This window comes from Dermacentor andersoni, chromosome 11 (genome assembly GCF_023375885.2).
Source record: "Dermacentor andersoni chromosome 11, qqDerAnde1_hic_scaffold, whole genome shotgun sequence".
NCBI classification, from domain to species: domain Eukaryota; kingdom Metazoa; phylum Arthropoda; class Arachnida; order Ixodida; family Ixodidae; genus Dermacentor; species Dermacentor andersoni.
Genome location: NC_092824.1, coordinates 4707545 through 4728604, shown reverse-complemented (window position 1 = coordinate 4728604; position 21060 = coordinate 4707545). Strand labels below are relative to the sequence as shown.

Sequence of the window (21060 nt, the reverse complement as noted above, 5' to 3'; positions counted from 1 at the left end):
ATTGAGTATAGTTATTGCTTAAATTAGCAGTTCGTACATTATTAGACACTTGCACATTATTCTATGCGTATTAAGAAGTAAAATAAGTCTGCACTAAACATGGCTCATGCATCCCACAATGCATGCTGGCTAAGTACCCAGAGTACAAGTACCCAGAGTTGTGAGGTCCCTCTATAAGAAACAAAATGTTTTCGATTCGTTGTGCCATAAATGGGTCCCAGCACCATAATATCAGCATACGCGTGACTATGGCAACAAGCTAAACTGCGTATCACATGTAAAAGCATTGTTTCACTTTGGAAAACATAACTTGGCTTTGCTAAAGAAGAACACTCAACCGGTTAGTGACCAAAGCTGCTGCACTGGAAACCATGAAAACTCATAGCTATTACTGTATTTCGTCGAATCTAGGCCGGCCCCAAAAATCCGAAGCAAAAAAAAAAAAAAAAGAACTTACCTTAAAAGTGAGAACAACATTTATTGAATACTGACCATGTCGGGCTCATTCTACGACATCATCGCTGCTAGCCTCATCACTATCTTCCTTATTGCTGTCATCTTCAAACAGTAAATGCCATTCTCGTTGCAGTGCATGCAAAAAAGCATGTCCCATTAACCCCTCCAACGACGGACATTTTTCTCATAGATGCCGAAGTCCCGCCTGGCTTGAACGTTTGACGATGCCTCTGTGGCTAGTTAACTTCGTTTGAAAGTGGCACTATAGTGGCACCACCTGTTTGGTGCCGTTACAATAGCGCCAAGCTACACACTGATAGCACAGGAAAAAGAACCAGCTCCGATATGAGACAAGTCAAAATGGCAACGCTACTCGTGTACTTCAGTTTGCTACTGACACGGCTAGTAGCAGCTGCAATACTGACTTGTCTAGATGGCGCTAGCTATGCACCACATTTATCACTTGCAATTAAAAAGTAGCGCGTTTTTGAAAAACCTCGAATCTAAGCCGACCCTAGAGTATGGTATATGACACTAGCCTAAACTCTCAGCCTAGATATGAATACACTCGCCGACTGATTTTCCGGACTCCAAAAATTCGGACATGCTCGATTATTCGGTCTGCTTCGCGGCACTGCCATTCTTCCCATAGACCATAATGTATAAAAACTGCCGAAAGCTCAGACACCTTGCAACCTCTCGCCTGATTTTTCGGACACTCCTTGAGCCAACTCGATCGAGAGCACCACGCACCGACTCTGACCGGTGCATGGTTTAACTTGCTGAATGCCATTTTTGTTTTGAACGGAGCCTCCTTGCTGCCCCACGAAGTGGCACTACTGCAAATCCCCGCTCATCATCATCGTTTCTGCCTGGTTCGATAGAGTGGCTCTACAGCAGTTCCAGTTTCAGCTTAGTAAGCCATGTCAAGACAATCCAGCAGCAGAGTTGTTTCTTTGCGCACGACGCTGCGAGTAGGGCACGTTTTTTTGTTTGTGCGACTGGTGTCGGCATGGTGGTGTTTTCTTTGTGTGCTGTGTAGAGGTTCCGGTGATCCAACGCGGCATACGGAAACATCGTGTCAACTGTCTAATGGCGCCGACAGTGCCTGCGCAGACTGCGCTGGGGAATGCTGGCAAGCGGGAGCCGGGAGCCGGGAGGCCTAAGATTTGTTGCCTTCCAATGTGCTCCCTACCGACGCGGAAAATGTTCTGCCAAGAATTGCACAGTGGTTGCATTGCGATTTCGGACACCGTCTCATTTGACAGTTTCACAGGTGCTGACACTGCTATACTGACATGCACAGAACTTGACGACGGCGAGATCATTCGTCAGGTTTCTACTGCACCGCCGGACGATGACCAAGTCGGAAGATGACGCACCATGTGCTACGCTGCCGTCGCATGCGGAGCGTGTACAGTGCTCACAGAATGAAATGGGACACGGAACATTTAGTAGAACCATACATGTGTGCAAAGTACGCGAGAGCACAATGTCATGTCGCTAGGAATTTGGTCACCAAAGGTGACGAGGACTCTGATGTAAGTGTACGCGCCGGAATTACGTCGATGTGACACGAACTGTAGCCGGTTGAAATGAAAGTACGCGCATTACTTAGCCCTAAATTGACGCGTTTCATTCCGTGAGCACTGTACAAGCAGTGACTGTGCTTTCAGCCGCCTATAGTGACCGTACGACCCTCTTCGAGATTCAGGCTTATTTGATTGCGCGTAAACGGAACAGCAAGCAACGGCACATTCACGATTTATTCAAGCCTACAGCCGAGTCCGAATAAGTGCGTGGAAATAAAGGATTTCATTTGTTTCCCCCTTAATCTGCTTTTTCGGACACCTGTTTATTCGGACATTTTCGTAGTCCCTGTGAGGTCCGAATAAACGGTCGGTGACTGTAAGTACGGTATTGTAGAAATTATTTACCACTTTGGAAAGCATGTACAGCAGGAACATCAGCTTGATAAACAGAGAAATACTTTCTCACAGTTATAGCCGCACTTGTCTGCGTCCCATTAATGCTGGCGTATATCCCCATCGCGCTCACCTATAGGCGCAATAGGGCAAATTGGCCTCGAGCTCCACCACTGGAAAAGCTGGCGCCACCGTCAGCGTGACGTGCTATTAGGGATCACGTGGACATAGCGGCCGCGTCGGCTGCTTCGGGAGCGCCAAAGCGAGCTGAAAACTAGAGTTTAATTTCCCTCGTACGCTGCGGTCCTCATTTAGTGGTGCGATTTTCCCACTTCGAGTGTCTCCTTTACAACGATTGGAAGCACTACAATAGGTAGTGGCTGCCTTTGAAGGCGTGTAACATGGTAGGCTACTGCTCGGTGCCACAGTGGCAGACGCACGCAACCGAGCCCAGTGTCACCCTTATTCATACGTAGCTGCAGGACAAGAAGCTACGTGAAGCTTGGCTCGCGAAACATAAAACCGGCAGATAGCCATCGGCTACAACTCGGGTATGCAGCAAGCACAGATGTGAGGAAGATTTCTGCTACGGCGCCGGGACTGCGATGTTCGGAAAACGCGCACTGAGACGCTCGCCCGAGTCGGCTGCCCGACTAATGTCATGACGGTTTGGTCTATGAACTTGTCGATGCTATAAATACTGGCAAGTTCACTGGAGTGGGAAGGGAGCGGTAAGAAGCCATTATAAAAAGTATGACATATGGTCATGTGTATGTTATGAATTAATGCGCTGGATTACAGAAAAGAAGCAGCGGGAAATTGCACGCTCAGAACACCGACAAACATACAGTGTGACGCAACTCGAGAAATAATATTGAAATGTTTAAGAACTTAGGAAAAAAAAAAAGATTGAATCGTCGCAACAGCACATCACAGTCCCCATAGGCGTCGAAGTCTCTACAATGAAATTATTTTTGAACAGCTCTGATAGCGGCCATGCAACAATGGTTCCTTGTATACTGTCAAATGCTCATATTCCACGGCCTAAAGCTCATGGCACGGTGCGAAAACGCGCACGCGGCGAAAGCGAAACAGTGCGCGGTCAAGCATGCAGACGCGCAGTCGGTCGCTGCGAACCTGTGCGATCGCTGCATTGAGGCTTCATTCTATTGCGCTCCATTTAGTTATACAAACACTATAAGAACATATTTCACATAGCTTGCTCTCAGCATTTGCCTACCTTGCACGCAAGAAGCCGGTTCGGGAGACTCCATCATGGCGACCGCGCGCAGTGGCGTTCACTGTACGTATTCAGTAAAGAGATAGCGTCTGTAAACGATTCTGTGCTTTCAGTTTGCCCAAGATTATTATTTAGACAGTAAAAAACTTCTCTTGTATCGAAAGTACTTACACAAATGTCCGGGAGAGCTCCTGCGTGGTGTTTTCAGTGAGCGCTGACAGCAAAACCAATGAGGAGCGCGCAGTGTGATCCCTCATACTACGCCAGCGAGGCGCTTCCGATAGATGGCGACTCCGTAGCCCCTCGCCGCCAATAGGAACTGTTTCCAGCATGTTTCCAATGAACTACTACATCCTCATGGAAAAATTTTGATAAGCAATGTTTTACAGTGTTTTCCACGTTACCACTTCATGATTAGGCTCACTGACCAGTGAGCTTTCCATCGCACTAAAAAGAAATTGGAGCTATGAAAACTGTTTGTCAATCTCTTCCAGATATTTCACTCATGTCAGTGTGCAAGAAATTGCTGGCTAAGATGCACATTTTGGGGGGCGGGGAGGGGGGGAGATTATCTTACTTAAAAACAATATGCCAGACACGCTTAAAGGATGCAATTCAATAACAGGAACTGATGAGATCTCATAAGTTCAACTCTTCAACTATTTGTCCTTTTGAGCACTCCTTTCAACATCCTATACTATCTGTCAATATAAACAACCACCTTGTCACAAACTTGCCACAAGTTTTCTTTGCTTTTTTAATTTCTCATTGTAAATATGCAGGTGCTGTGGCCAGTTTGATAGGCACCTTTACATGCTCCAAGCACACATGTGCTGCACCCTATCGACAAGCCCTGAAAACATTTTAACATGACAGCACTAAGGGCTCGCCTCTCGCCTCTGCCACGTGTCGCAGAAAATCCAGTGTCGGAGGTCATTTGGGCAAAAAGATTTTCAAACCACCCATACTTGGACCCTCCATGTGGCGCAAGGAAGCTACTGAGCTAATTGAATTTCTGAAGCTAAAATACGCAGCAAAATCATAAAGTACGACTTACACACAACCTGCAGACATGACAGTGTTGAATTGTAATTTGACTATACGAGAAAACATAGTTCTGTTATGCGAAAACTCAAAAAGAAACCCCTTTTCCAGCATTTCTAGCATTCACAGACTGGCCACAGTATCCACCATTTGCGCGCGCTGGCACATGAGTATCAAGGACCATGGAGCGACCCCACCCGGTTCCTTGCAATACCTGCAGCTGGCTCTCGCCTCTGCCACATCACAGCCCATGCAAGAGGCCGCGTTTTTACCACAAAGTCTGTCTTCGTGCATAGCGTTCGTGGCCAGCGTTTCCCAGTAAACATTGCGGTTACATAGACTCCAGTTGCCAGGAAGCGTGAGAAGCAGTCAGGGATCTCTGAATGTTATCGCATCCCACAACGCAGAGCTTAAGCGTCCTCCATCTTTTGTATAACGTCGGTGGTTCATGGCACAGACGACACATACCGTAAAAACCGGAATATAGGTCGAACTTTTTTTCAAAAACCCATCGCGAAAAGTCGACCCTCAACTTATATACCGGACATTGGCGGAAAAACTACGGAAGTCTTGCAACAATGGGCGGATAATGTAAACAGCCGCCTTCGCCATCAGCAGCATGGCGGCGTGGCGACGCTGTGGCACCTGTGACACCGGCATTTTGCGTTTCCATTGTCGCAAAGTTATATTAATTAAAGGCTGCACTTTCATTTTGTTTCAAAATGAGCGGGAGCGGAAGCCGACGTCAATTCACCGTCGCCTTCAAGAAAAAGGCGATTGAGTACGCGGAAGCCCACGGCAACCTGGCGGCACAGCGCGAACTTGAAGTATCCGAAAAGAGCATTCGGTAGTGGCGGAGGCAAAAGCAACGTATTACAACTTGCAGCGACCAAAAGAAAACGTCATTTCGTGCCGGATAGCAGTGGACTGCAGAACTGGAAGGCAAGGTTGCGGAGTCCGTCCGCGAGCTGCGTGTAAGATCGCTGCCTGTGACTGCCGAATGCATCCGTTTGAAAGCGGTAGAGATCGCACGCGCCTATGGACTGGGCAGCGAGAAGCACTCGTCATCCGACTCTGATCAAAGGCGTTGCTCTGATTCGGAGTAGCGCTTGCGCACTTCGTGCCCTTCTGTGTACTGTACACCCGACGAACTTTTAACAGTATCGCGCGACCATCGACCCGCGTGTTTGTCAGCACCTTATCATCACGGCACGGAGCGGCGAAATAGCGAAAGTAAGGGCATGTGTACACATGCGCGTATCTCGTTTGTTTCGCTGCTCAGCGCCATTAATAAGGTGTTGACAAGCACGCGTGTCCATGATCGCGCGAAACCGCTAAAAACTTGGCCGGGTGCACATGCGAGCAGCATTTAAATAAATACTGTCACCATTGTGCAACCCCCCGAGTCGCATTTGTTTCAAGGTAAGGGTGTCATGTCTTTCGGTACTTTTGCCATTGAAAAGGATATTTTTTTTTTTCATTTTGAGGATTCGTTAGTTGGGGGATCGACCTATATTCCGGTCCGACCTATAGTCCGGTTTTTACGGTATGTATGGAATAGCACAGTTGGCTTCCAGGGTGCAACGAGGACAAAAACTCATGTCGGAGCAGTTCCGATGACGCAGTATCTGTGCTAGATTTTGGAAGAAATTTGAGCTGTTCACAATAATATTCAGTTAACATGTGGTATGTTGCACTACAGGCTGGCACAACACCGATGCTGACAAAAGGTCGACCTGATGCTGATGCCAACATTCGGCCGACTAGAAGCCAAACTGTGTCAGCAGGATACATATACTGCTATAAACTTAGTTATTTCAACTCTCGTTAATTAAGAAAATCAGATAATTCGGACTCGTCTTCTAGTCCCGGCAGGCGCATGCATTATTTAATGCGATGAAGCTCGCGTTAATTTGGCCGTATTTGGTCACACATCGATTAATTCGGACTACTCTCAGAGCTCGGCCAACACGGAGCGCCGCAAATGTGCAATGCAAAAGAGCAAAAAGCAACGTTAGCGTTCACGGAAACGAAGTGGCGGAGTTCGCATCGCCATAATCGGTGAAAATCTTACAAGAATGTCACCAACGCCTGAACGCTTTATGTCTATTTGTGCCTATAAACCCTTTCTTCCTGCATTTACTGCTGTGTTTAGCACCGCACTGGCCACATGCCTTCAGACGGCACAGTTGCCATACATGATCGTGGCAAACAGTGGTTTCATTTCGACTCAGTGCAGGCGTCAGCCGCACACTTTCAGAACCGCAAGGTCACCGTGCGTGATCGCGTTGAGAGCAGCTGTGGTTTTGTTCACAAGGGTTGCGGCAAACAGTTTCCTTTTTACTCAGTGCAAAGCTGTCAAGGATGAAGAGCACCGTCGACATCACGATGGGCGGCAACACTGTTGAAAAAATAATCGGGATATGTGTACACTAGTGAAAAACATGCCTCTGATGAAGACGCGCGCCGCAGCCGCATTGTGAAGGAAGTCGCGAGGCCTTCGCTCCTGTGAGCGCTAATGAGTTACGAGACGAGAATTGCAGCTTCTGCACTGCTTTTGTGCAAAATAGAAACAAGATTTGCTGATTCATTCAATAAATAAAAGCGTGTTGACATAGTATGCACTTGCTTATTGTTTTCTTGATACCCTCGATAATTTGACATTCTGTTAATTCGGACATTTTTTTCGGTTCCGTGAAATCCAAATTAACGAGGTTTTACTGTAATATATGCGTGAATACACGCAGTAGAACCTCAATCATACACTTTTGAAAAAAATGCGAGAAAATGTACTAACCGAGAAAGTCGTAAAAAAATATTGACAGACTCAACTTTGGTTGACATTTATGTCACGCGAAGTGCTGCCTGAATCGTTGTAGCACGAGACCACACATTGTCGTCTTCACGACTTCAGCAAGCTTACACTTATGCTCCACACATTTGGCCCTGGCCAGCAGCTTCTTCAAGTGGGGCATTTTGGCGGGAAGTGTTAAAGTGCTCACTCGGCACGGCACAAGACGGGGACACGCATAGAGCTGGTAGGGCCCAAGCAACCCAAGACACGCATTGTCATTTTCCCATTGCCTGCCGTTTTAAGACAGCCGGGAAATACAAAATCGACCTGGTGAGAAACATACGATGGCCATCATGTCGCTATACATGGTGCTCCCTTTGCACTGCCTGCAGCAGGGAACAGTGGTGCATTTGGTTTATCATTTGGATCATCGCATGCAGTTCCCGTTCAATGGCACCATGGCCAACGCACTATGAAACAGACAAGTGAAGATGCTTATTGTAATAGGGTTGGTGGTGATTAGCTGCGAACGCGGTGCGCGACGACCCAGGAGGAGATTTGCTGGTACTGGTAGAAGAAACTTAACGCATACCAGTGTTTTCACACATGGTTGGGCGAGTACTGGGGGGAAGCTGCTGCAGCGGGTGACTACCGTTCTTGATTGTGCGTGCCTTGCGCTTTTCTTGTCGATATGGGATCCAGCAGCTGGAATACGTATCATACAATCACGGTTTGGCGATCAACTGAACATTGATGCAAAGATTGCGTTTTCTGGGAATGTACCGTATTTATACTTGCATAATCGCACTCGCGTAATGATCGCACCCCTGAATTTGGTCGCCAAAATTCGACGTTTTTTTTTCGTTCCCGTGTAATGATCGCACCCTGAACTAGCCGCAGCACTATGTGCCAAGTCTAGCTAATGATGATCACGCTTACCATCTGACGAATGCTGTCCAATGCTACGCGAACAACTGTTCAAGACATGCCAAGCGGTCTGCAACCAACAAACATTCTTATGCAGATGCGCCATTTCATTCCTTTCATCACTTTCCACACTTGCATGAAAAAAAAAAAAGAACTACAACCAAACTTGCCTTGGCTTTATTATTTGTAGGCTTTATAATGGTTGTGGTGAACAACAACAAAAAAGGCGCCTTATTGATTCCTCTCGTCTGCACTCGTGGGCACACAAGAAATCGCGAGCAGCAACAATAGTAGCCACGTTTACACTGATACATCACAAGTGTACCTTGTTCATACGCCGACGCTTGTAACACAGCTAAGATATTCGCCCACCCTTAGCAGAAATGTGCTGTATAAGGACAGTAGTGAAGACAAATGCCGCAGTTTTCGCAGCATGCTCGCCATGTGTTTCTATGTCACTGGCAGCTATGCGCGCCCATCCCTGTTTCTGTCCTCTCAAAGTGGACATGGCTACATTATTGCCGCAAACTTGACGATATTGTTACGTGTGGAAAAACACAGATGGAAGAGGCTATATACAGGGTATTTACACTGGAGCCAGACCACCAGGCCAACACTCGCCCGCGCCAAGGGCACAGACCCACTTCGTTGTCGTTCTCGCGGCGGCTCGTCACTTGAGCATCGCTCAATGATATCGTAATACTACCCCCGGCGGCAAAAGCGCCGTCACAGTGCTGTTAAATATCCAAGGCGCGTGGAGAATTGTAGGGTTTGAGTCGGGCGACGTGGACAATGTCCCTGGTTGTCACAGCGGAGGACGTAGTGGGCGTGGCTAGAGCGATTTTGTAGGTGACATCGGTTACTTGGCGAAGCACGCGATGTGGGCCTGTGTAGCAGGAAAGCAGTTTTTCACAAAGGCCAACTTTACGCGATGGTGACCAAAGCAACACAAAGGTGCCGGGCACAAAATGGACATCACGGTGACGGAGGTCGTAGCGTTGCTTTTGTTTGCCTTGAGAGACTTGTAGACGAGTGCGCGCAAGTTGGCGAGCATGGTCAGCATGGGCGATAGCATCACGGGCATAAGCGCTAGTTGAAGCCGTGGTGGACGGAAGCACAGTGTCCAGTGGTAGCGTTGGTTCACGGCCATACAAGACGTAAAAAGGCGAAAAGCCAGCAGTTTCGAGACGGGAAGAGTTATACGCAAATGTAATGTAAGGTAGAGCCTGGTCCCAGTCACGGTGGTCGTCTGAAACATATTTAGATAGCATGTCTGTAAGGGTGTGGTTCAAACGCTCAGTGAGACCGTTCATTCGAGGGTGGTAGGAGGTGGTAAATTTATGCTGTATTGAGCAGGCCCGCATGATGTCGTCAATGCCTTTGGCCAAGAACGTACGGCAACGGTCTGTTAGCAATTGACGCGGAGCACCATGCATCGAAATGATATCACGTAGAAGAAAAGTCCGCAACATCAGTTGCGCAACTGGTCGGAAGAGCGTGGGTTACGGCGTAGCGGGTCGCGTAGTCAGCCGCGACGGCAATCCACTTGCCTCCTTATGTAGATTCCGGAAATGGGCCGAGAAGGTCTGAGCCGACACGATGGAAGGGCTTGGCAGGGATGTCGAGCGGCTGCATGCAACCGGAGGGGAGCTGGGAAGGCTTCTTGCGTCGTTGGCAAAGTTCACAAGCGGCGACGTAACGTCGTACGGAACGGGCAAGGCCCGGCCATAAAAAACGGCGACGTATACGGTCATAGGTTCGAGATACGCCGAGGTGTCCTGCCGTTGGTGCGTCGTGGAGCTCTTCTGCAACGGTTGAGCGGAGGTGTTTAGGTATGACAAGTAGGAACTCAGAGCCGTCCGAATGAAGGTTACGACGGTACAGAGTACCGTCGCGGAGGACGAAGAGGCGTAGTGTGGCGTCGGCCGGAGAGTGTTCAAAACGGTCGATAAGTGCTCTGATGTAGGCATCACGACGTTGCTCGTCGGCGAAATGAAGCAGCTGCGGCACAGAGAATACACAAGCAGCACTGGTAATATTGGAGGAGTCAGGGTCGTCAACAGGGTAACGCGACAAGCTGTCAGCGTCTTGGTGCAGGCGGCCAGACTTGTAGACCACGGAATATGAAAATTCTTGTAGTCTCAAAGCCCATCGACCAAGCCGGCCTGTAGGATCTTTTAGGGATGAGAGCCAGCAGAGAGCATGATGGTCAGTGACTACGGAAAAAGGGCGACCGTAGAGGTAAGGACGGAACTTCGCAACCGCCCAGACTACAGCAAAGCATTCTCGTTCCGTAATGGAATAGTTGTGCTCCGATGGTGTGAGGAGGCGGCTCGCATAAGCAATAACGCGATCCAGGCCACGCTGACGCTGGGCTAAGACGGCACTTACGCCATGACCACTGGCATCTGTACGCAATTCTGTAGAGGCATCCGGGTCGAAGTGGGTGAGAATGGGTGGTGAGAAGAGTGACGAGACGAGAGAAGGCGGCGGCTTCTGCAGTACCCCACGAGAATTGTACGCCTTTCTTCTAAAGATTAGTTAGGGGCCTGGCAATTGTTGAAAAATCTTGAACAAAACGACGAAAGTACGAGCACAGTCCTACAAAACTTCGAACGTCTGCGGCTGTCTTCGGAACCGGAAAGTCTCTGACAGCGCGAGTTTTGTCGGGATCGGGCTGTACTCCGGAAGCATCAACAAGGTGGCCCAGAACAGTAATTTAGCGATGGCCGAAACTACATTTCGACGAGTTAAGTTGCAGCTTCGCCTTTCGAAATACATCAAGTATAGCTGTTAGACGCTCAAGGTGAGTGTCGAACGTGGGCGAGAAGACGATGACATCGTTGAGGTAGCAGAGACATGTGGACCATTTGAAACCACGGAGCAAGGAGTCCATCATACGCTCAAAGGTGGCAGGGGCGTTGCATAATCCAAACGGCATTACTTTAAATTGGTATAGGCCATCAGGTGTGATGAACGCGGTTTTTTCTCTGTCCATATCATCAACAGCAATCTGCCAGTATTGAGAACGAAGATCAATAGAAGAGAAATAGCTGGAACCGTGGAGGCAGTCAAGGGAGTCGTCTATACGTGGGAGCGGGTAGACGTCCTTCTTAGTAATGTTGTTCAGATAGCGGTAGTCTACACAGAAGCGCCACGTGCCATCCTTCTTAACCAACACTACAGGCGACGCCCAGGGACTCGAAGAAGGCTCAAGGATGTTTTTGTCTGGCATTTTGGTGACTTCACTTTGAATTACTCGGCGTTCCGACGCAGAAATTCGATACGGTCGTCGGTGAATAGGAGTAGCAACGCCAGTAAGAATCCGATGTTTGACTGCGAGCGTCTGGCCTAAAGGGCGATCGTCGAAGTTGAAATTATCTCTGTAGGACGATAATACTTGGTAAAGGTCTTCAGCCTGTGCGCAAGTAGCACAAGGAGTGACGAGGTACTCGCCATCAGGGACTGGTGGGGAAGACAAGAGTTCAATATAGGCTATTGATTTTGGTGGCAGGCGAATAAAACCGGTGGGGCGTAGGCGGCACTGGGGTGTGTCAGAAGGTTCTGCGAGAACCGGCAACTCAAGGCGAAGGGTACTGGAAGAGCAGTCAATAAGAGCAGAATGCGCGGAGAGAAAATCGAGGCCGAGAATGAGGTCGTGGGGGCAATGAGCAATCACGGTGAAGAGGACAGGAGTGTGGCGGCCGGCGATGCTGACACGTGCCATACACATGCCGATGATAGGCACCCCAGTGCCGCCATCCACAACGCGGACGACGCGTGCCGACGCTGGGGTGAGGAGCTTGTTCAGTCATCGTCGGAAGGCAGCACTCATAATAGAAAGATGTGCCCCTGTATCGACGAGTATGTATCGATAACGTGTATCAATAACAATATTATTCATTACCGATACAGAATAAGCTGTTTCGTGCACGTAATGTACTTATGAGAAGAAAATAAATCCCGTTCAGTGTGTTCGGCTTGCACCGCTGGCCGCCATTCTTGTTTTGGTGTCCCGCACTGTTACGGCAGCAGCCGCCTATTTGCTGACCTGTTGTCATCCCGCAGCAAATGCGGGATGAAAAAAATTTTTTTCCTTTTTGGGAAAAATGTAACCCACATAAGGATCGCACCGCTGCATTTGCTTCAATTTTTTTGACAAAAAAGTGTGGCCATTATGCGAGTAAATATGGTGTGAGCTGTCAAAAAATAAGCGTAACTGTAATGGGTCACTTTTCTGGGTTCTCAATCATGGACGTTGATAACGGGAAATCGTATCAGCGAGTTCTACTGTATTTATTGCATGCTAAAAACACTTCTGAAGTAGAGATGCATGATTTGCAGCCATCCACATTGAGTTTAAAGCAGTGTCAACCACGTCGCACACAGATTCATTAGTCCTAGCACAGCTGACGAGTTCGTGCACAACCGGCAGACCTGAAGTACAGGAGAAGCAAGTAGGATGAAGGAAACTACTTTTATAGTTCAGTCCTGGCCATATCATCTTGAAGTGAACCACTCTTAGCACAGCACAATGCACACGCAAGAAGTGGGATGCAGTGACACGGAGCAGGGCCATCACTAGTAACATCGCCGTTCCTGATCGAAGGCTGACATCTGGATACGCTGCTGCTTCCATGAATGAAACGGGGCTACGTACCGTGGCAGGCCTGTGTGTATTGTTAGGCTGACAAATTTTTTTTTTTTACCGAAAAACAGTTTGCCTCTTATGCAAGGCAAACAAGTAACGAGTGACGGCCCCTTTGATACTGCAGTGTAAACAACAATCTCGCTCAGTTGCCGTGCAAGTACAGCAGGCATCAATGTTTTCACTTAAAAGCTATGCACTCTCTGAACGTGTGCTTAGGTGAGCAGAGTTTCCTCAAACAATATGCTATAAAGCACACAAATGCCGGATGAAGAGCACGAAAAGCCCGAACCAGGTATTACAATCAGCACGCAGTAACTGCTCTCCCTATACAGTTGTTGACCGTTCTTCTGGGCCTGGCGGGGACCTAAAAATAGTCCTAAAAATGTGTTCAGCCAAGAGAATTAAATTTATTAGACTTAGAGCAGCCAACGTCTAACATTGAGCAAAATGAGAACAAGGCAAAAGTGGGAGCCAACGTTTCGACAAGTAGACTTGTCTTTTTCAACACCTTGAAGAAGAAAAGTCCACTTGCTGAAATGTTGGCTTCTGCTTTCACTTTGTTCTCGTTTTGCTTATCGTCTAGAATTTCCATCTCCCACCTTCCCATGTTTTTCCTAAATGGCTAACGTTGTAGTTTCTAACGTAGTCGGATAGTGTTTGCTTGGATTGGTTCATTATGCAAAAAAGGTGAGGCGTGCAGACAGGACACAAGAGAAGTGGACAACACGAATGCCGGATTGGTTATATTCTTTTGCAACATCAACCTGGGAATGTTCACTCTCTATTAGCTTAACAATAGCTACTTTAATTTTTGGAATGTCAGGGTCACACATTTTCAACATTTCTTCGCACCACTTGGCTCTCGCAAAGACACAGGAGGTGGCACCATGGCACACACGGATGTGCGCTATGTCTTTGAGGCACACCACGTGCAGAACGGCGACAGAACCGGATTCCGCACCAAATAATCGTGACGACAGTGGTGATCGAAAAAGAAAAGTGGCGTCTCCCGTCTCCTGGAGTTTTGTCAGCCAAGCAAGAGCGGGATTGCCTCCAAGATGGGAGGATGACGCGCGCTCTGGAGCGATAGTGTGTGCCTCTTATTCTTGGAGACTACTAACACTTTTCTCGGAGCAGTTTGCTCTAGAGGAACAAGATGGCGCTCTCGGCGGCGAGCCGCACATTGCGTCACCGCAAGCGCCACAAATACAAAACAATTACTGCTTCTGCCCTGCTACTGTGCGATCAGCTGTCAGAAATGCAACTGGGTGTTCGCTAACGCACCGCGCTCCATTCATGATGTAAAATGTGGAACGATAGAGGGAACAAGGCTGTGCCTGCAAAAATAGTAACTGGCATATTAAGGAATATAATGAATCCGTGCAGTCACTGCTATATTATGACTGCCTGCATTGCCAGCTTTTTGCAATGCATGGCTTTCCTTGAGGGTAAATAAATCCACTCATCCGCCAGCGCTGTATCACTAACCTCGAAAGAAAGGACTTAACCACGGGACATCGGCAATTAGGAGCACTGCCCGTTACAAAAGGGAGTAGTGCCATTTACTGGCATAGTAAGTTTATCGCACGTTATTGACAAACATCCACCCCTACTCACAGGCAAGCTTATGCCCACTCTATTGCCCAACGCATGAAGAATAAGTGAACGGGCGCACACTTCAACCAATGCGCTGAAGCATGAGTCGAGGAGACCACACCGACAACACGCAAATGTTTGAAGCCGAACGTTAAGTGGCGGTCCTCAGAGTAAGTCGGGGACTAGTGATAATTAGTTTTTCCTACAAGCTAGAAGAAAGTACAGAAATACAGGGTTCCTAGTCTTGAGCAGAGCAAATCTATCACAACTGAGCACATCCGTGACGATTAGGCAGAAAATAGACAGTGACTGCACCGAAGAATGTTACTGTGTCAGAAGCACGACAAGCCACTGCTTCAAAGGGTTTGCAAAATAAAGAACAAACAGCAAAGCACACTGATCCTGATTTAATTCATAAGTGGAAAGTTTGGACAGCTTGGAATGCATTTCATTTCAAGTGCTGCTTTTAGTACAAGCACCATGCCATAGTAGAAGCAGCTCCCACTGTTTGGGCAAGGTGTAACAAGCTCTGAAAGCACTTGCATGTCGTCTTAAGCTGTGGACAAAGCTTCGTGTTGTCTGCACAGCATCTATGATACCTGTCAAAACAGGTTTGCAGAGCCGCGACGGCGCATGCACATGCACTGTAAACATAAGAACAGCGGAGGCAGCTGAGGCAAGCAATAGACACGTTACCATGTGATGAAACAGGGTAGTGCCCACATGATCACTGTGAAAAGTGTCTATAAAGCAGGCCACTGGAAGCCAAGCCAGCAGAAAATTATACATGGCAATCTCCAAGATTGTGTACTGTAGCTCAGAACGAGCAATTTAGCCCAGAAAATCAAACTTCGGGGCCTAAAATCGTCTGAAAAATTAGTCCCAAAAATGCACTGGGTCTGTGCACCCTGACGGTGCATATGATGTCCAGAATATCCATCAAGTCTGAATTTTTGAAGTTCTAACAGTCTGCTGGCGACTAGCTGCCGTTTCCGATATGACCAGGACGCTTAGATTTGCTCCTCTCAGTGTCACACAATGCTTCTCAGGTGTGTAAACCTGCTTGCTTTGCAGCATTTTGTCATTATTTCATATCAGCTGCGTACAATTTCCACTGTACAGGAAAACCTCGTTAAACCGTACCCGCTTAAACAGTAGTTTCGTTTTAAAAGTAGTAAAGTCAAATCCCGACTCAGCGGCCATTGAACATAATGCGTTTTGTATCCGCATAAACCGCACCAGCTGATTGGGTACGCATCGGTTGAAACGCAGCGTTTCCACTTTTCGTTGCACTAACACGGCGGTGTGTCGTCTCCATCAAGCGGCCCGGCAGAACAACAAGCCTCAGATCGGAACAACGGCCTCCAAGTGCCCTGCACGTTTGCACGTGAAGCCACATCAACATCCCTTCGGCGGCGTGCATGGCCGTACCAGAGAGTGTTGTGGCGTCGTGCAAGCTAGGATTCGCGTCATGCCGAACCTCGGATAAAAAAGACCCCAGGTGCTCAGCATAGAAAATTAGACATCGTCTCTGCTATCGAATGCGACACGAAGAAGTCGGCGCTGGCACGCGACAGGGATCTGCTGTTGACTAGGGTGTGTGGCATTTGGAATGCTAAGAAGTTGCTCGGCAGCGCTGCTGCGACCGCGATGAGATGTCAACTATGAGGTTCGACTTTTCACCATTGTTGCCAATGTTGCCGAAGTGGCGACTAGCGACAGTGATGAGGACGACACGGAAAGCGACAGCACGGACGATTCAGGCCCGACAGTGGCAGAAGCTGCGCGTTACGTCAGCCTCATGAATGCTATTGTCGCGACAAGAACAGCACCCGGCAATGAAAAAGGCGCCCCCGGGACTTCTGCAGCTCTACCGCACGCGTGCTGGGAGAATACGTAACGCCAACGAGGAATCTACCATGCATGTGTTTGCTGGGAAGATGGGGCTGGCCGGAAGGCTGGCACACAACTTCAGTAAGTTTGAGGCCACTGTAGTCGTGCTACGCTGCCGCGGCATCAAACGAAAATAACACTTTTGTCGCGCGAAGTCAATAAATACTGCATGTTTTTTCCCCCTTTCGTCACACTCTGTCAGAGTTCAGTGTTCCACTTTCGACAGGTAAGTGGGCGATTTCATGCTATTTCGGTTGAACTGTACTACAGTGCAGTCCACTTATAACGATACCACATATAACGATATATCGGTTATAACGATGGGTCGACATGAGAGTCATTTTATGCATTAGGTCTATGGGGAAAAAAACCATTTATAACGATAGGTTATTCACCGCATATCGGATATAACGATCAAAATATTGCCGTCCAGATGGCTTTTCCCGTGCAAAATAATCGTAACATTTGTGTTGCTTAGTTCCCTGAAACGAACGATGTCGAGACGAGGCGATGTTTACCTCCGTAAGTTCGTATCTGCCGCCATTACCACGCTGCGCGTCCCGCGCCGCCCGCACACCGTAGAGTACTTGAGTAGGCGCAGCGCGCCACAAGATGGCGCTAGCTGCTTCATGCTCGTCGGCCACAGTCGCTCCGAAAGAGTGAGAGAGAAAAAAAAAAGCAACAAGCAAAGCGGCGCGGTGGCGCCCGTCCCGCACTCAGTCTCTCTCTCTCGCGATAGCAGGCTGACGCCACCGAAACAGCGTCCAACCAACGTGACCAACGGTACAACCCAGTTCGAAGATGGCGCCGACAAAGCGTAAAGCTGTGTCGCTTGACACGAAGATGGATATTTTGCAGGACTCTCGACGCGGGTTCAAGGTGAGCGCCCTTGTGAAGTATGAGCTCGCCCAGTCGACGATATCAACCATCTTGAAAACCGGGAGCACCGCGATTGTGAAGGCAGGAGCTATCAGCGGCCATGCCGATCAGCGGAAAGGGGTTAGAGACCCTTTGTACGCCGATGTTGAAGAGGCGCTTTACCAGTGGTTCATCACAACCCGCGCACATAATGTGCCTATTAGTGGGCCAATACTTGCCACCAAAGCGAAAAACTTCGCTTTTCTTCTGGGATGGCCAAATTTTGAGCCTGGGGGAGGCTGGATTCAGCGCTTTAAAGAGCGGCACGGAATCGTTTACAAAAACGTGGTAGGGGAAGCGGCGTCTTTGGACATGCAGGCAAAGCAGCAGTGGCTGCAGACAAAGCTGCCCGGCGTGCTGGAGCGCTACTTAGAGAAGGACATATATAATTGCGACGAAACTGCTTTGTTTTTTCAAATGTTGCCGTCGAAGACTCACGCTCTTAAAGGAGATCGATGCCCCGGCGGGAAGCACTCGAAACTTAGGGTGACCGTGTTGCTGTGCGTTAGCATGGACGGGAGCCATCGTCTCAAGCCTTTCATGATCGGGCGATCAAAGAAGCCAACGTGCTTTAAGAATCAGCACATCCCGGTCCGCTATCGCAGCAACAAGAAGGCGTGGATGACCCGCGACCTGTTCGAAGAATGGCTGCTCGAGTTCAACAGTTTAATTGAAGGCCAAGGAAGAAAAGTAGTGTTGCTAGTTGACAATTGTAGCGCACACAGCGTTAATCCGAAGCTAACATCTGTAGAATTGATGTTTCTGCCTCCGAATACTACGGCAGGCCTTCAGCCGTTGGACGCCGGCGTGATCGCCAACTTTAAAGTCCTGTATCGGCGGCGCATGCTGGAGTGGCTAATTTTAGCCATTGACCGCGCAGCTCCTGGAACGTTGGGTCATGCAGACGGGCCCCCTGACCTGAAGATCAGCCTTTTGAAAGCCGTGCGCTTCGTTTACGGTGCATGGTATGAAGTAAAGCAGTCAACCATATACAGTCGCCGACCGATTTTCCGGACTCCAAAAATTCGGACATGCCCGATTATTCGGTCAGCTTCGCGGCACCGCCGTTCTCCCCATAGACCATAATGTATAACAACTGCCGAAAGTTCGGACACCTTGCAACCTCTCGTCTGATTTTTCGGACACTCCTTGAGCCAACTCGATCGAGGGCATCATGCACAGACTCTGACTGGCGCATAGTTCGACTTGCTGAACGCCATTTTTGTTTTGAACGGAGCCTCCTTGCTGCCCCACGAAGTGGCGCTACTGGGAATCCCCGCTCATCATCATCATTTCTGCCTGGTTCGATAGAGTGGCCGTACAGCAGTTCTGGTTTCAGCTTAGTAAGCCATGTCAAGACAATCCAGCAGCTGATTTGTTTCTTTCGCGCACGACGCTGCGAGCAGGCCGCGTTTTTCGTTTGTGCGACTGGTGTCGGCACGGTGGTGTTTGCTTTGTGTGCGGTGTCGAGGTTTCGGTGTTCCAACGCGGCGTACGGAAACATCGCGTCGAGTGTCTAATGGCGCCGACAGTGCCCGCGCAGACTGCGCTGGGGAATGCCGGCAAGCGGGTGCCGGGAGGCCTAAGATTTGCCGCCTTCCGATGTGCTCCCTACTGACGCGGAAAATGTTCTGCCGAGACCTGCGTAGTGCTTGCATTGCGATTCCAGACACCGTCTCATTTGACAGTTTCACAGGTGCTGACACTGCTGTACTGACATGCGCAGAACTCGACGACGGCAAGATCATTCGTCAGGTTTCTGCTGCACCCATTCTCTATGCTGCACCGCCGGACGATGACTCCGAGTCGGAAGATGACGCACCATGTGCTACGCTGCCGTCGCATGCGGAGCGTGCACAAGCAGTGACTGTGCTTTCAGCCGCCTATAGTGACCGTGCGACCCTCTCCGAGATTCAGGCTTATCTGATTGCGCGTAAACGGAACAGCGTGCAACGGCGCACTCACGATTTCTTCAAGCCTAATGCCAAACCCGAATAAGTGAGTGGAAATAAAGGATTTCATTTTTTTTTTCTTAATCTGCTTTTTCGGACACCTGTTTATTCGGACATTTCCGCAGTCCCCGTGAGGTCCGAATAAACGGTCGGCGACTGTACAACTGCTTCAAAAAGGCGAACTTTGTGCGTCAGGACGAACTTCCCCAACCCACCGAGACCAACACGGTGGAAGCCGCTGACATAACTGAGCTCTGGGAGCTCGTTCCTACTGGTGACACAGGTGGTGCGTCGACGGAGGAGTTTTTGACTGCAGACAGTGCTGCCTCATTCTGCGATGAGGTCACCGACGAGGCGATTGCCGAAGATGTGCTGTCTCGACAGACGGCAAAGTTGTGCGACGGTGGCGATGGCAGCAGCGACAGTGACAACGTGATTGGCAGTGGCTCCTTGACCCCGACCACGATGTCCACGCAAAGTGCACTGTCGTCGATCGATTCCTTAATTGATTTTATGCATGCCAAAGGATTGCCGCCATTGTTCGCGCAGCAGCTGGAATCCATGCACACCGCGGTTGTGAAGCTGAAGCTGCCGCAAAAGCAAGTGCAGATTTCGGACTATTTCGGCGCGCCTAACCCTTGACATGGTCATTGGCGCTACAAATAAAGTTTGTTTTTCACAGCCGACTTTCTACATCATCTATTCCTTAGAGCAAGTAGCGAATTCGAGTTCGGAGCTGCAAAGGTATGTTCCACGTTGTTTTTTTTATAACTGCAGTCCAGATATAGCGATCATCGGTTATAACGATCATATTTTTCGTCTTTCTCGATATCGTTATAAGTGGACTGCACTGTACCATTTAGTACGTACCTTTCCGAGCTCTGGCCAACTACGGTTTAACGAGGTTTCACTGTACTACTGGTAGCACCTCATTTATATAATAAAGGAGATTTATTGGGGTTCGTAGCGACCGCCGGTTCTAGGATGCACCGAGCAGTTCCCGAGCTCGAGCCTCTGCTGCGCGCTTGATGCTGCCAATGCTGCTGAATCTGTGCGCACATTCGTTATCTTCCTTACAAAGGCCCCGCGAAAATAAAGGAGCCATCCTGGCGACTTAGTTTTCTGGAAGGACGGTAGAATGGTGGTACGGCTTGAGACGCTGAATGTGAACGACTTCGCGGTTACGACGTCGCATGTCGGACGGCGGCGTTAGCGGCTCAACCAGGTAATTAACGGGTGATGTTCGCTCGAGAATGCGGTATGGCCCGTCGCACTTCCAAAGGAGTTTTGAAGCGAACCCAGGCGTGCGGTGTGGCACTAATAACCAGACGAGAGCGCCCAGGAGAAAAGTGGGTGTCGAGTTCTGGGCATCGTGAACGCCTTTTTGACGGTTCTGGTCGTCCGAAGTGAATCGGCAGGCTTGTTCTGGGCCGGTGGTCAGGCTGCAGAGTGACGCCGTATTCGGTGTGGGATGTCGCCTTGTCAGAGCTCGCTGCCTACGCAATTCATCATAGCTCTGGCACAAGCTGATGACGTCGCCAACAGTGTGCGGGTCCTTGGCCAGAAGCATCTGGAACGCGCCATCATCGATTCCCTTCATGATGCGCTTGAGCTTTTCCGCTTCCGTCATGGCAGCGTTCACGTGCCTGCACAAATCTAGCACG

The 21060-nt window shown here is 49.1% G+C and overlaps 2 protein-coding genes across 3 annotated transcripts in view; one reads left to right on the top strand and one right to left on the bottom strand.

The window, feature by feature from the left end:
- Ras85D (ras-like protein 1) overlaps nucleotides 1-21060 on the bottom strand; it is a 109546-nt gene that overhangs the window by 19627 nt on the left and 68859 nt on the right. The window lies entirely within an intron of this gene.
- Nucleotides 17319-20248, top strand: LOC126517539 (tigger transposable element-derived protein 4-like). Its single transcript, XM_050167283.3, has 2 exons — nucleotides 17319-17977; nucleotides 19708-20248. The coding sequence occupies exons 1-2, from the start codon at nucleotides 17328-17330 to the stop codon at nucleotides 20036-20038; spliced, it is 981 nt and encodes a 326-aa protein (XP_050023240.1). The 5' UTR covers nucleotides 17319-17327; the 3' UTR covers nucleotides 20039-20248.

Coding starts and splice junctions, on each gene's coding strand:
- LOC126517539 (XM_050167283.3), top strand. CDS start 17,328: ATGGCGCCGACAAAGCGTAAAGCTGTGTCGCTTGACACGAAGATGGAT. Junction 17,978..19,707: donor GACGGGAGCCATCGTCTCAA/GCCTTTCATGAT, acceptor GGAGTTTTTGAC/TGCAGACAGTGCTGCCTCAT.